The 13,519-nt window shown below is 43.5% G+C and overlaps 1 protein-coding gene across 3 annotated transcripts in view; it reads left to right on the plus strand.

Annotated features, from left to right (window-relative positions):
• Nucleotides 1–13,519, plus strand: part of eif2b3 (eukaryotic translation initiation factor 2B, subunit 3 gamma) — a 167,601-nt gene that overhangs the window by 68,935 nt on the left and 85,147 nt on the right. For all 3 annotated transcript variants that reach the window (XM_068036980.1, XM_068036981.1, XM_068036982.1), the window contains one exon: nucleotides 1,000–1,111. In XM_068036980.1, the coding sequence (XP_067893081.1) occupies nucleotides 1,000–1,111 (112 nt within the window). The remainder of the gene's footprint in view (nucleotides 1–999; nucleotides 1,112–13,519) is intronic.

A 13,519-nucleotide genomic window follows, 5' to 3' on the forward strand; every position in this document is an offset into this window, starting at 1 on the left:
TAGTCTATGCTATTGCAGCTCCATACTGCAAGCTGAGCCTCTCAAGATTACTGCTTATATGTTCCATATGTGTTCTATTTCTAAAATTATAAGAGATGTTTACTTTTACTACTGCCTCTTGAGTTCTCCCTTATCCTACTCTGAAATGTCTTATTGAGGTTCAATTCCCTTAGTGATATGACTAGGGAGTACTGCCCACACTTGACATGATGTCAGCGTAGCGGGAAATTTGAACATAAAATATCTGTTCCTAATCTGCTAACCAATTGTTTTATAGTACACATTAGTATTTGTGCAAAAATCATCTTTTATATCAGTTGAGGAATGTATTAATTTGTTCTTATTTCAGGAACATACATAAATAATGGGTTGGAAAAGGGCATCTTGATCCATCAAGCCTGTCCCACACAATCGTGCTACCTAAACAGGACACTGCCTATCCACCAGAAGTCATGCAATCTCCTGACAGAGGCAGAAAAATACTTAAAAACCTAAGGGCAATTATGGGAGAAAATAATCTTGAAAATTCCTCTGTGGCCTGATTAGTTGATTGAAACTAGTCTAGAAGCCTACATTGGCCATGCTTTTATATTACCTCATATTATGTAGAGAGTCAACACTCACCATATTAGCAGAAAATTCATTCCATTGGTCTACTACCCCCTGAGAAAAGAACTGCCTAACATCTAGCCCTACTTTTGCAAAACTTATGCGCATGACCTCTGGACTTGCCTAATCTGTGATATTAAATAATCTATCGCTAGGAACACAATCTAGTCTTTTAACTATTTTAAACCTCTATCAGATCATCCTGAAGCTTATACATTTCTATGTGAATGTACCCAGATTTTTAAGCCTATCTGAGTAACAAAGTTTGTTTAAGCTGGGAAACATTCTTGTAGCCCTCTGAACCTTTTCCAAAGTCGCTATCACCCAGCAGTCTTGATTGACATGACAGAAATGACCAAGTTTTTTTTATTTTTTGGTTGATGTGTGCAGCTGAACAAAGGGACTTTGTCGGAGTTGATGACACGTGCAAACATCTACTTTTCATGGCTAATGAAGCTGACTTGGATGACGAGCTTGTCATTAGGAAATCCTTGATGCAGAAGTGAGTAATTACAGCACTTTTTCTATTATTTCCTTTCTTTACTTCTCCAAACCAAGTACTAATAGGTTCAAATAAATGTGGACTTAAATAAAAAAGCAGTAACAAGTGTGACACTTGTCCAGAGACGGCTATGTGCAGGCAAGAAGTGTTTTGATTTCTTCTTCCTATTGGGAAATCATAATTCCACATAAATCTCTTAATGACTTGATCACCTCTCATTAAACAACATAGTTCTGTTGCTAGTAGTCCTGTGATACAAAAATAGATACAATTCCTGTATACTTAGCATTTCTTCCTGCTGTCAATTCCTCCCAACTGTGTGGCTGAGAGCAAGAACTCACTGTGGGGAGCTGATGTCTGATGCACTCTTTCATTATTTAACATCTTCATATAAATAGGTGGGACCGCTTGGATTGAATTCCATTTTAAAGTCCTGCTGTCTGTCTCTAGGCAGAGATAGTGCTTTGTGAAACAGGATAGATTTATTGGCAGTTCATCCTTTTCCTTCTGTCAGATGGCGCAATAGTCTGTTGGTCAGTTGAGTACCAGGGACCTTGTATCAAACAAGTCTTGCCCCCATAAATAGACTATTGGTTCTACACTTTTCTGACAGTGCTTAGTTAACACTCTTCTGTGGCAGGGCTAGGTGCATTGGGAAAGGAGAATAGCATTTACAAATGAGTAGTGTAGGTCCAGCAGTGTCAGCCTGAATACAGCTTTGTTCCCCTAAATCCCATGAATGACCATCCATATTTTTACAAGCCTTTTATAAACCAGCTCATTCCCGGGTTGTAAAGAACAAACAAAAACTGTCATAGACCTTTCAGAGCTACATATTTGCTTTTCCAGATGGCAGTACCATCCCAAATCCAAACTCCATTTCCTCTCCAAAGTCCTTGAACATGTTGCCTCCCAAATCCATTCCCATCTTTCTGCAACTGCTTATTTGAATCCCTTCAATCAGGTTTCTGCCCCTGCCATGGTACCAAAATAGCTCTTATCAAAGTCAGAAATGACATTCGATGTGACTGTGACAAAGGCAAACTTTCCCTTATCATCCTTCTCGACCTGCCTGTAGTCTTTGACATGGTTGTCCACACCATCCTTCTCCAACGCCTTTCCACTGTCGTCCAGCTGGGTGGCACTGCCCTCACCTGGTTCCATTCTTATCTATCTATTTGTAGCCAGAGTATTAGTTGCATTGGCTTCTCTTCCAGTTCCCACACTGTTACCTCTGGCATCCCCAAGGATCTATCCTTGGCCCCCTCCTAGTTCACATTTACATGCTGCCTCTCGGTGACAAGATCAGAAAGCACAGCGTTTGTTTTCACATGTATGCTAATGACACTCAGCTGTACCTCACCACCACCTCTCTGAATTCCTCCACTGTTGCTAAATTATCAGGCTGCTTATCTGACATCTATCTCAAGGGCAATTAGGGATGGGCACCAATTGCTGGCCTTGCCAGCGATGCTCACATCCCATGAAAGAATAAAAAAAAGCACTGGGTGAGCAGAAATTTCCTCTAATTAAATATTGGGAAGACTGAAGTCATTGTTTTTGGTCCCTGCTCCAAACTCTGTTCCCTAGCTACATATTCCATCCCACTTCCTGGCAACAGTATGAGATTCAACCAGTCTGTTCGCAACTTAAGTGTCACATCTGACCCCGAGAGGAGCTTCTGACCTCATATTTAATGCCTATTTCCATCTCTATAACATTGTCTGAGTTTGCCCCATCTTAGTTCATCTGCTGCTGAAACCCTCACTCATGCCTTCATTACCTCTAGACTTGACTAAACCAACACCCTCCAGGCTCGTCTCCCACATTCTACTGTCCATAAACTTGGTCATCTAAAAGTCTGCTGCCTGTGTCTTAACTCGCACCAAGTCCCATTCATCAATCACTCCTGTGCTCGCTGACCTACATTGACTCCTGGTCTGGCAACGTCTTGATTTCAAAATTCGCAATCTTGTTTTCAAATCCCTCCATGGCCTTGCCCCTCCCTATCCCTGGAATCTCCTCCAGCCCCACAACCCTCTGAGATATCTGCGCTCTACTAATTCTGGCCTCTTAAGCATACCAATTTTATTGCTATTCCGTTGGTGGGCGGCCTTTGGTTGCTAAGGCCCTAAGATCTGGAATTCCCTCCCTACACTGCTGTACCTTGCTTTCCTCTTATAGGACGCTCCTTAAAACCTACCTCTTTGACCAAGCTTTTGGTCATCTGACCAAATGTCTCCTTAGGTGGCATGGTATATTTTATAAAGCTCCTAAAATTAAAGGAGCTATATAACTACGTTATTGATAATATTGGCCATATATTTTTATTAATGCAGCTTATGGAGGATCCACATCCTGCTGAGCTACAATTATTTATTGTTTGAATATATACAATATGCATACAACTTTAAAAAAACTGACAAAATAATTTATCCTATTTACTGTTACCAATATTATTTACTGGATTATTACTTTGTGGGTGCAAAATGGTTTTGACTTTAGAGCAATACTTCTAATACTTCACTGCCTCAAGGTGCCATTCAAAAATGTTAAGCAAGTAACTACTTATCTTTCAATGCAGCTGTTAAAAGTTGCACAAATGTGGTTTAAGTGCTGTCAGTAAGTAACCAGGTATCAGAACAAAGCTCATTTAAAGGTTGACCATATTGATATGCAACTGGAGTCTTGTATGGATGGTAGGTTTCCTTCCCTAGAGATCATTCGTGAACCAGTTGAGCTTTTATGACAATCTGACAACTTCATGGTCTCTTCTACTGATAGCATTTTTTTATTTTAAACTAAAATCATATTTTCTAGATTTAAACTCATACTTTCGAGTTATTAGTTACTGGTTCAGTAAAATAACTACTTCACTACCACATCCAATCACCAAAGATTTTTGCACCAGAAGATCATTCCTCAATATATCCATTGGAGTACGTGTCAGGGAGTATTTGTATTCTATGAAATGTGTGCAGCAATTCATGGAGCTGCCATTTGCTCCAGGGTGCTCTGCATTGTAGAGAAACCCTCTTCCAATATTACCGTAAAGTATGACATTGGATTCTGCTACTATCCTGACAACTGTCACATCTTTGGAGAGTGTTTGCAGGTGCCTTCATCTGGTTCTAATACTCTGCAAGCATTTAGCTTTTCATAGCATGGCCCCTGAACTCAATTGCTGAACAGCCTGGCTCTGAGATGTCTTAAGCCTCCACTCAGGCACATCATGCTCTCCCCCTAACATCTTATTCCCTGGCTTATTTGAGTTGTAATTCATGCTATGTCAGTTCCTCATTATCCTAAGTGAACTTATCTAGGCTAGTAAGTGCAAATGATTGGGTTCAGAATAGGCCAGTTCCTACTGGAAGTCCAAGTGTTAAAGACTATGGTTTTGGTTCTTTCTCTCTGCAGCAGCTTTCTTGCTTCCAGCTTCTGTGTCGATAATGAGAAATGTTTTGAGTTTACTGCTGTCTACTTTTTCCTTCCTGTTAGGCTCCGGTAAGGATCTCTGAGTATGAGCCTCAAAAAAGAAACCACTTATCTGACCATTAATCATTCAACTCTGAATTGCTGCTGATAGAAGCTAATTGTAGCTAGTTTGCTATCCAACTTTCTAACCCTGGTGCCCAACAAATCAAGTGCAGGTATACAAATGCTGATCCATGAAAGTGTTCCCTTCTTGGTAGTCTGTGTTTACTGTGATAACAGCATATATTTTGCTGCTTATCCAACCTCTGTATAATTCTATCATGAGGTTTCTTGATGTGACACACCCAATATTACGGTGGATTTTCGGTTTGGTTATTTTAATGTATCAGTGTTGCTGTGCGGAAACCTCCAATTTTGTCAGAACTAGATCGTTATCTAGATAAAGGCAATTGATTATGACTGAGTATTTTAGGAGGCAATGCTATTGAACGCAGTGACTGAATTTTAGCCTATCTTAAGATCTCTGAGTGTATGAATACTTTGAGGTTTTAAAATGGGTAGCATGGATGGTGCACCGCAGATTTTCAGTATTTCTGTTGTTGCCATGACATTTGAGGGAGTATTGTGCCACAGTTCCCTCCTGTTTATCAGTTACATGCTACCTGAAGGTTACATCATCCATAGACATGTGGTTAACTTTCCACATGTATACTGACAATTCCAAACTTTACCTCTCTGCCTCCACTGTTGTGTTATTGCTTTTTTCAGCAATAAGGTACCAAACAATCTTGAGCTGAATGGTAGTTAAATAGTGGGTTCTTTATTGTGGAGTAACAAGTTTACAAGAGAGCTCTATCATACACATGACTACATGACTAACACAACTCCAACTGCCCCTGTAACATGTTGGTTGACATCACTTCCTGTGTTGATGTACGAAGTACTCTGATTGTTAGTGATATCATAACATCTCCCTTTCCTTAAATGGAAATACACAAAAGGTAAATTAGGTACTTTTTTTTTATTCGTTCATGGGATGTGGACATTGCTGGCCAGGCCAGCATTTATTGCCCATCCCTAATTGCCCATGAGAAGGTGATGATGAGCTGCCTTCTTGAACCGCTGCAGTCCATGTTGGGTAGGTACACCCACAGTGCTATTAGGAAGGGAGTTCCAGAATTTTGACCCCACGACAATGAAGGAACGGCGATACAGTTCCAAGTCAGGCTGGTGTGTGACTTGGAGGGGAACTTGCAGGTGGTTGTGTTCCCACACATCTGCTGCCCTTGTCCTTCTAGGTGGTAGAGGTCGCGGGTTTGGAAGGTGCTGCTTGAGTAGCCTTGGTACATTGCTGCAATGCATCTTGTAGATGGTACACACTGCTGCCACTGTGCATCGGTCGTGGAGGGAGTGAATGTTTGTGGATGGGGTGCCAATCAAGCGGGCTGCTTTGTCCTGGATGGTGTCGAGCTTCTTGAGTGTTGTTGGAGCTGCACCCATCCAGGCAAGTGGAGAGTATTGCATCACACTCCTGACTTGTGCCTTGTAGATGGTGGATAGGCTTTGGAGAGTGAGGAGGTGAGTTACTCGCCACAGGATTCCTGGCCTCTGACCTGCTCTTGTAGCCGCAGTATTTACATGGCTACTCCAGTTCAGTTTCAGGTCAATGGTAACCCCCAGGATGTTGATAGTGGGGATTCAGCGATCCTAATGCCCTGAGGAATTCCTTCGGTGATGTCCTGGAGCTGAGATGATTGACCTCCAACAACCACAACCATCTTTCTTTGCGCTAGGTATGATTCCAATCAGTGGAGAGTTTTCCCCCGATTCCCATTGACTCCATTTTTGCTAAGGCTCCTTGATGCCATACTCTGTCAGATATTGCCTTGATGTCAAGGGCAGTCACTCTCACATCACATAATGAAACAACAGTTTTGAACAATATTTACATATGCATTGACTTTTATGTCCTTCGATCAAGTGTCTCTGAAATGTACAGATGGTCCATTGACTGGACTTGATCTTGTCACTGTGTAGCTTGGTTGAGAACTAGACTTATCAAGTTTTTTCTGTTGACCTGTTTGTGTATTCTGACAGTTGTTACGACCAGGTGAGAAAGGGGTCTAGGGTTCGTCTCAGCCTTCACCTGGTCTTACCGTAACAGGGTTTAATTTTAAACACACCGAGCTTTTAGCTCCCCTAGGTGAATCCTTGTTCACTGCTTTCCAATTATAAGGCAAAGAAACCAGCCAAACAGTTTTCTTAGGCTTAAAGAAGAAAGGTTATACTTTATTAAACTTAAACCCTAATTCGGCTAACACCTACAGATATGCAACGCGCCCACGCTAGCATGCACGTGCGATACACACAAGCAGATAGAGACAGAAAAAAGCAGAAGAAATAAAGTAGAAAAGTTTGAGGCAATATCTACAAGTTTTGGTTGCTGTTCTTGGAGCTCGCTGTAGTGTCCTTGATTGTAGGTAGGTCTTGCTTTTCGTTGAGGCCCAGTATTCTTCTTAAACCTTGTTCAATGGAGGAAACTTTTCTCTCTTGAGGTTCACGTGTCTTCGGTGGGTTTGGAGTTCCGTGAGAAAGAGATGGGAGCAGACAGGAGAAGTCTTCTCAGCCCAGGAGCAAGCAGTCTCTGTCTCTGCCTCAAGCTCTTTGTCCAATTCAAAAAACTCAGGTTGCCTCAGCAGGTTAGTCATGTGACTAGCTGGTTTGACCACTTCTGTGTTTGTGGATTCTCTTGTCTTAGCTGACCCTGGAATGTCTCTTATTACACACAATTCATGGTGATCAAAGTCCATTTTAGGATAAGGGAAGTAACTTCGCTTGTCCCTATTGGTGTGCAAATGTCTTCCAGCCAAGTGTCTAGCAGCCCTTGGAACAGGCCTTCTCTTCTTACCAGCAACAATTTGAAATTTAGTGTCTGTATGGTGAAATTAATATGCCTCATTTTTGGCAGGTGGGGGTCTGCATGACACAGTCATCCAGTACTTGATCATTACACTTGTCACTTTTCTTTGCTATCTTCTGTGGATTTGAATGTGAACGTGTTCTCGAAGCAATAGGGCTGTCAGACAGCAGTTCAAGAAGGTGACTCACCACCACCACCTTCTCAAGGGCAATTAGGGGCAGGCAAAAAATGCTGGCCTAGCCAGTGATTCCCACAACCCACGAAAGAATAAAAAAAATAGTTATCTAGTTATCTCAGCTGACATTTGTTTCTTCCTAGTATTGCGCCATAAGTGGTGGTTACTTCTTACGACCTTGGTTTGTTGCAGATTTTGGACATTTCTGCAGGGAACCATGTCTTCTCTTGTGGATGGATCACTGACCTTCTGTTTGATCTGTAATAGTGGTAGTTCCACTCTTACATGCTTATCGTGGGCAGCTTTCATCTTTTCTAGTTCTGCCAACAGTTTGTCCTGTATTGAGGAAGATTTCATGAAATAATGACTTGGAAAGCAAATTTGAGGCAATAGCTGCAAGCAGGCAGTGCACACGAGCACTTGGAGCAACAACCATAGGCGGGGTAGCCAGGTCACCTCACAAGGCAAGATATGTGGCGTGCAGTCTGATGCACCAACTAAGAAATTGTCCAGCTTACTTGGATAACTGCAAGGTGTGTGGTAAGACTTTATTTAGTCCCCCAAAGGAGATAGTATTGGACAATGGCCTGCAATACACCACCAAACCATATGCAGACGTGTGTAAGAAATGGGCTGTGACCCATGCTACATCATCACCGCACTACCTTAGGTCAAATGGCCTAGCAGAAAGAATGGTACGTACAGTCAAGTCACCAATCGGCAACAATTTGTCCTGTATTGGGGAAGATTTCATGAAAAGATGACTTGAAAAAGTTGTCTTAGAAACATAGAAAAATAAGAGCAGGAGTAGGCGATTCAGCCCTTCAAGCCTGCTCCGCCATTCAATACGAACATGGCTGATCATCCAAACTCAGTAACCTGTTCCCGCTTTCTCCCTGTATCCCTTGATCCCATTAGCCCTAAGAGCCATATCTAACTCTTTCTTGAATATATTTAATGATTTGGCCTCAACTGCTTTTCGTGATGGAAAATTCCACAGTTTCACCACTCTCTGGGTGAAGAAATCTCTCCTCATCTCAGTCCTAAATGGCTAACCCCTTATCCTTAAACTGTGACCCCTAGTCCTGCACTCCCCCGCCATTAGGAACATCCTTCCTGCATCTAGTCTGTCCAGTCCTGTTAGAATTTTGTAGGTTTCTATGAGATCCCCCCTCATTCTTCTAAATTGTAGCAAATACAAGCCTAATCGACCCAATCTCTCTTCTTACGTCAGTCCTGCCATCCTAGGAATCAGTCTGGTGAACCTTCGCTACACTTCCTTCACAGCAAGAACGTCCTTCCTCAGATAAGGAGACCAAAACTGCACACAGTACTCCAGATGTGGTCTCACCAAGGCCTTGTATAGTTGCAGCAAGACATCTTTGCTCCTGTACTCGAATCTTGTCGCTATGAAGGCCAACATACCATTTGCCTTCTTAACTGCCTGCTGCACCTACATGCTCACTTTCAGCGACTGGTGTACAAGGACACCCAGGTCTTACTGCACTTTCCCCTTTCCCAATCTATCGCCCTTCAGATAATCTGCCTTTCTGTTTTTGCCACCAAAGTGGATAACCTCATATTTATCCACATTATACTGCATCTGCCATGTATTTGCCCACTCACTCAACCTGTCCAAATCACACTGGAGCTTCTCTGCACCCTCCTCACAGCTCACACTCCCACCCAGCTTTGTGTCGTCTGCAAACTTGGATATATTACATTTAATTCTCTTATCTATATCATTAATATATATTGTGAATAGCTGGGGTCCTATCACTGATCCCTGCGGCGCCCCACTAGTCACTGCCTGCCACTCGGAAAAAGACCCATTTATTCCTACTCTTTGTTTCCTGTCTGCCAACCAGTTCTCTATCCATGTCAGTACCTTACCCCCAATCCCATGTGCTTTAATTTTGCACGCTAATCTCTTATGTGGGACCTTATCGAAAGCATTCTGGAAGTCTAAATACACCACATCCACTAGTTCTCCCTTATCTATTCTACTAGTTACATCCTCAAAACATTCCAGTAGATTTGTCAAGCATGATTTTTATGAGATCCCCTCTCATCTAAGTTCTAGCGAATACAAGCCTAATCGACCCAATCTCTCCTCTTGACTTGCCTTCCAAATATAATTGCCGCAGGTGATAGTAATCCTGTGCCGATTGGTGTTGCCCTTAAGTATAGTATGGCTATATGCAGGTCTTGTTCAGTTTCTCAACACATCACGATCAGTGACTTGACTGTACATACCATTCTTTCTGCTAGGCCATTCGACCTAGGGTAGTGCGGTGATGATGTAACATGGTTCACAGCCCATTTCTTACACACATCTTCGAATGGTTTGGTCGTGTATTGCGGGCCATTGTCCAATACTATCTCCTCCGGGGGACCAAATAAACTTTCTTACCGCACACCTTGCAGTTACCAGGTAAGCTGGATAATTTCTTAGTTGGTGCATGCCTGCATGCCACATATCTTGCCTTGCTGAGGTGATCTGGTTACCTCGCCTATGGTTGTTGCTCCCAGTGCTCGTATGCACTTCCTGCTTGCAGCTATTGCCTCAAATTTGCTGCCACCTTTCAGGAGACTTTCAATGCCATACCCTTTTTCTTTGTCTAATAGAAACTTTCAGAAAGAGCTATCAGGGTAGACACAATGACCAATTCCATTATCCTTTTGGATAACTCAATTTTTGAGAAATCACAGACTTTTCCTTTCTCGTGGCATCTGCTGACAAATTGATCAATGGTCCCCTTGGACAGCTGTCTGTATGCCATCGGTTCCAGATGATGGATTCTAAAATTAATCTTGACCTTCAGCTAACGTAGTCCAGAGTCTCGCTGGGTTGTTCTTCAGATAGTCCTGAAGTGTTGATGCAATAGAGCCCTTTGTTGCTGATCACGATTTTTATTTTATTTTGCTTGCTTGCCAAGCTCTGCAACAGCAATATCCAAAATACACAGCTCCATGCGCTGTTTGAAGAGTTGGATTTCGTGGAGAAGATCTTGGGCTTTCCAATTCATTGATGGATATTTGGTAGTCATAGTGCCAAGTTTCTTGTCTGTAGGAATCCTTAGCTGAAGCTTTCCACTTTAAATGACACTTTCCCTTTTTTTGAGGCTCTCCTTGAAGGAGAAAATAAATTGCAGGACTGCTGTGTCTACAGCATCGGGCTTTCAGCCTGCGATTGGGGAGACCGCGCACAAAGCAATTATGGCGGGAAAACGCACAGCACAGTGCTCTTCATTTTTCTGTCAATTAACACCCTCTCTGTACTAACACTTTGTCTTTCAGCACACCATTAACATACCACTTGCCTTTGCTCTATGACCATCTGGTCAGTCATTGTCTATGACCCTGCCCTTTCAACACCTTCCCTTTTGTTATCTCTTGCCCCATCCCACTTTATTTTCTTAAAACCTATTACATTTCTAACCTTTGCCAGTTCTGATGAAAAGTCACTGACCTGAAACATTAACTCTGCTTCTTTCTCCACAGATGCTGCCAGACCTGCTGAGTATTTCCAGCATTTCTTGTTTTTATTTCAGATTTCAAGCATCTGCAGTATTTTGCTTTTATATTAGAATTAGTTAGCAATCTGATGGAAAGGTAGCATCTTGCAAATAGTGACTGTCAGGCTCATGGGAAGTGCAGCGATGGAAATACAACAATCAAACCAAAGAACTTTTTTTTTTAAAAAGAAAAATTTAAATAGACTGGTACACTTGCCTTCAACAAGGCGGAGGGCAAGTTCACATGACCCATACCACCTCCTGCACTGAAATATACATTTTTAAAAATTCATTCATGGGGTGTGGGCGTCACTGGCCAGGCCAGCATTTATTGCCCATCCCTAATTGCCCTTGAGAATGTGGTGGTGAGCTGCCTTTTTGAACCGCTGCAGTCCATTTCGGGTAGGTATACTCACAGTGCTGTTAGGAAGGGAGTTCCAGAATTTTGACCCAGCGACAGTGAAGGAACGGCGATATAGTTCCAAGTCAGGATGGTGTGTGACTTGGAGGGGAACTTGCAGGTGGTGATGTTCCCATGTATTTGCTGCCCTTGTCCTTCCAGTTGGTAGAGGTCGCGGGTTTGGAAGGTGCTGTGTAAGGAGCCTTGGTGCATTGCTGCAGTGCATCTTGTAGATGGTACACACTGCTGCCACTGTAAGTCGGTGGTGGAGGGAGATGGGGTGCCAGTTAAGCGGGCTGCTTTGTCCTCAATGGTGTCAAGCTTCTTAAATGTTGTTGGAGCTGCACCCATCCAGGCAAGTGGAGAGTATTCCATCACACTTCTGACTTGTGCCTTGTAGATGGTGGACAGGCTTTGGGGAGTCAGGAGGTGAGTTACTCACCTCAGGATTCCTAGCCTCTGACCTGCTCATGTAGCCACGGTATTTATACGGCTACTCCAGTTCAGTTTCTGGTCAATGGTAGCCCCTAGGATGTTGATAGTGGGGGATTCAGCGATGGTAATGCAGTTGAATGCCAAGGGGAGATGGTTAGATTCTCTGTTGTTGGAGATGGTCATTGCCCGGCACTTATGTGGCGCGAATGTTACTTGCCACTTATCAGCCCAAGCCTGGATATTGTCCAGGTCTTGCTGCATTTCTACACTGACTGCTTCAGTATCTGAGGAGTCACGAATGGTGCTGAACATTGTGCAATCATCAGCGAACATTGCCACTTGTGACCTTATGATTGAAGGAATGTCATTGATGAAGCAGCTGAAGATGGTTGGGCCTAGGACACGACCCTGATGAATTCCTGCAGTGATGTCCTGGAGCTCAGATGATTGACCTCCAACAACCACAACCATCTTCGTTTGCGCTAGGTATGACTCCAGCCAGCAGAGGGTTTTCCCCCTGATTCCCATTAACCTCAGTTTTGCTAGGGCTCCTTGATGTCAAGGGCAGTCACTTTCACCTCACATCTTGAGTTCAGCTCTTTTGTCCATGTTTGAACCAAGGCTGTAATGAGGTCAGGAGCTGAGTGGCCCTGGCGGAACCCAAACTGAGCGTCACTGAGCAGGTTATTGCTAAGCAATTGCCACTTGATGGTACTGTTGATGACACCTTCCTGATGTCATTGAGAGTAGGCTGATGGGGCAGTAATTGGCCGGGTTGGACTTGTCCTGTTTTTTGTGTACAGGACATACCTGGGCAATTTTCCACATTGCAGGGTAGATGCCAGTGTTGTAGCTGTACTGGAACAGCTTGGTTAGGGGCACGGCACGTTCTGGAGCACAGGTCTTCAGTACTGTTGCCAGAATATTGTCAGGGCCAATAGCTTTTGCAGTATCCAGTGCCTTCAGTCGTTTCTTGATATCACGCGGAGTGAATCAAATTGGCTGAAGTCTGGCATCTGTGATGCTGGGGACTTCAGGAGGAGGCCGAGATGGGTCATCAGCTCGGCACTTCTGGCTGAAGATTGTTGCAAATGCTTCAGCCTTATCTTTCCCACTGATGTGCTGGGCTCCCCCATCATTGAGGATGGGGATATTTGTGGAGCCACCTCCTCCAGTTAGTTGTTTAATTGTCCACCACCATTCATGGCTGGATGTGGCAGGACTGCAGAGCTTCGATCTGATCCGTTAGTTATGGGATCACTTAGCTCTGTCTATGGCATGCTGTTGAAGCAGTTTGGCACGCAGATAGTCCGGTGTTGTAGCTTCACCAGGTTGACACCTCATTTTGAGGTATGCCTGGTGCTGCGCCTGGCATGCCCTCCTGCACTCTTCATTGAACCAGGGTTGGTCTCCTGGCTTGGTGGTAATGGTAGAGTGGGGAATATGCCAGGCCATGAAGTTACAGATTATGGTTGAATACAATTCTGCTGCTGCTGATGGCCCACAGCGCCTCATGGATGCCCAG

Source organism: Heterodontus francisci, chromosome 8 (genome assembly GCF_036365525.1).
Source record: "Heterodontus francisci isolate sHetFra1 chromosome 8, sHetFra1.hap1, whole genome shotgun sequence".
Classification (NCBI taxonomy): domain Eukaryota; kingdom Metazoa; phylum Chordata; class Chondrichthyes; order Heterodontiformes; family Heterodontidae; genus Heterodontus; species Heterodontus francisci.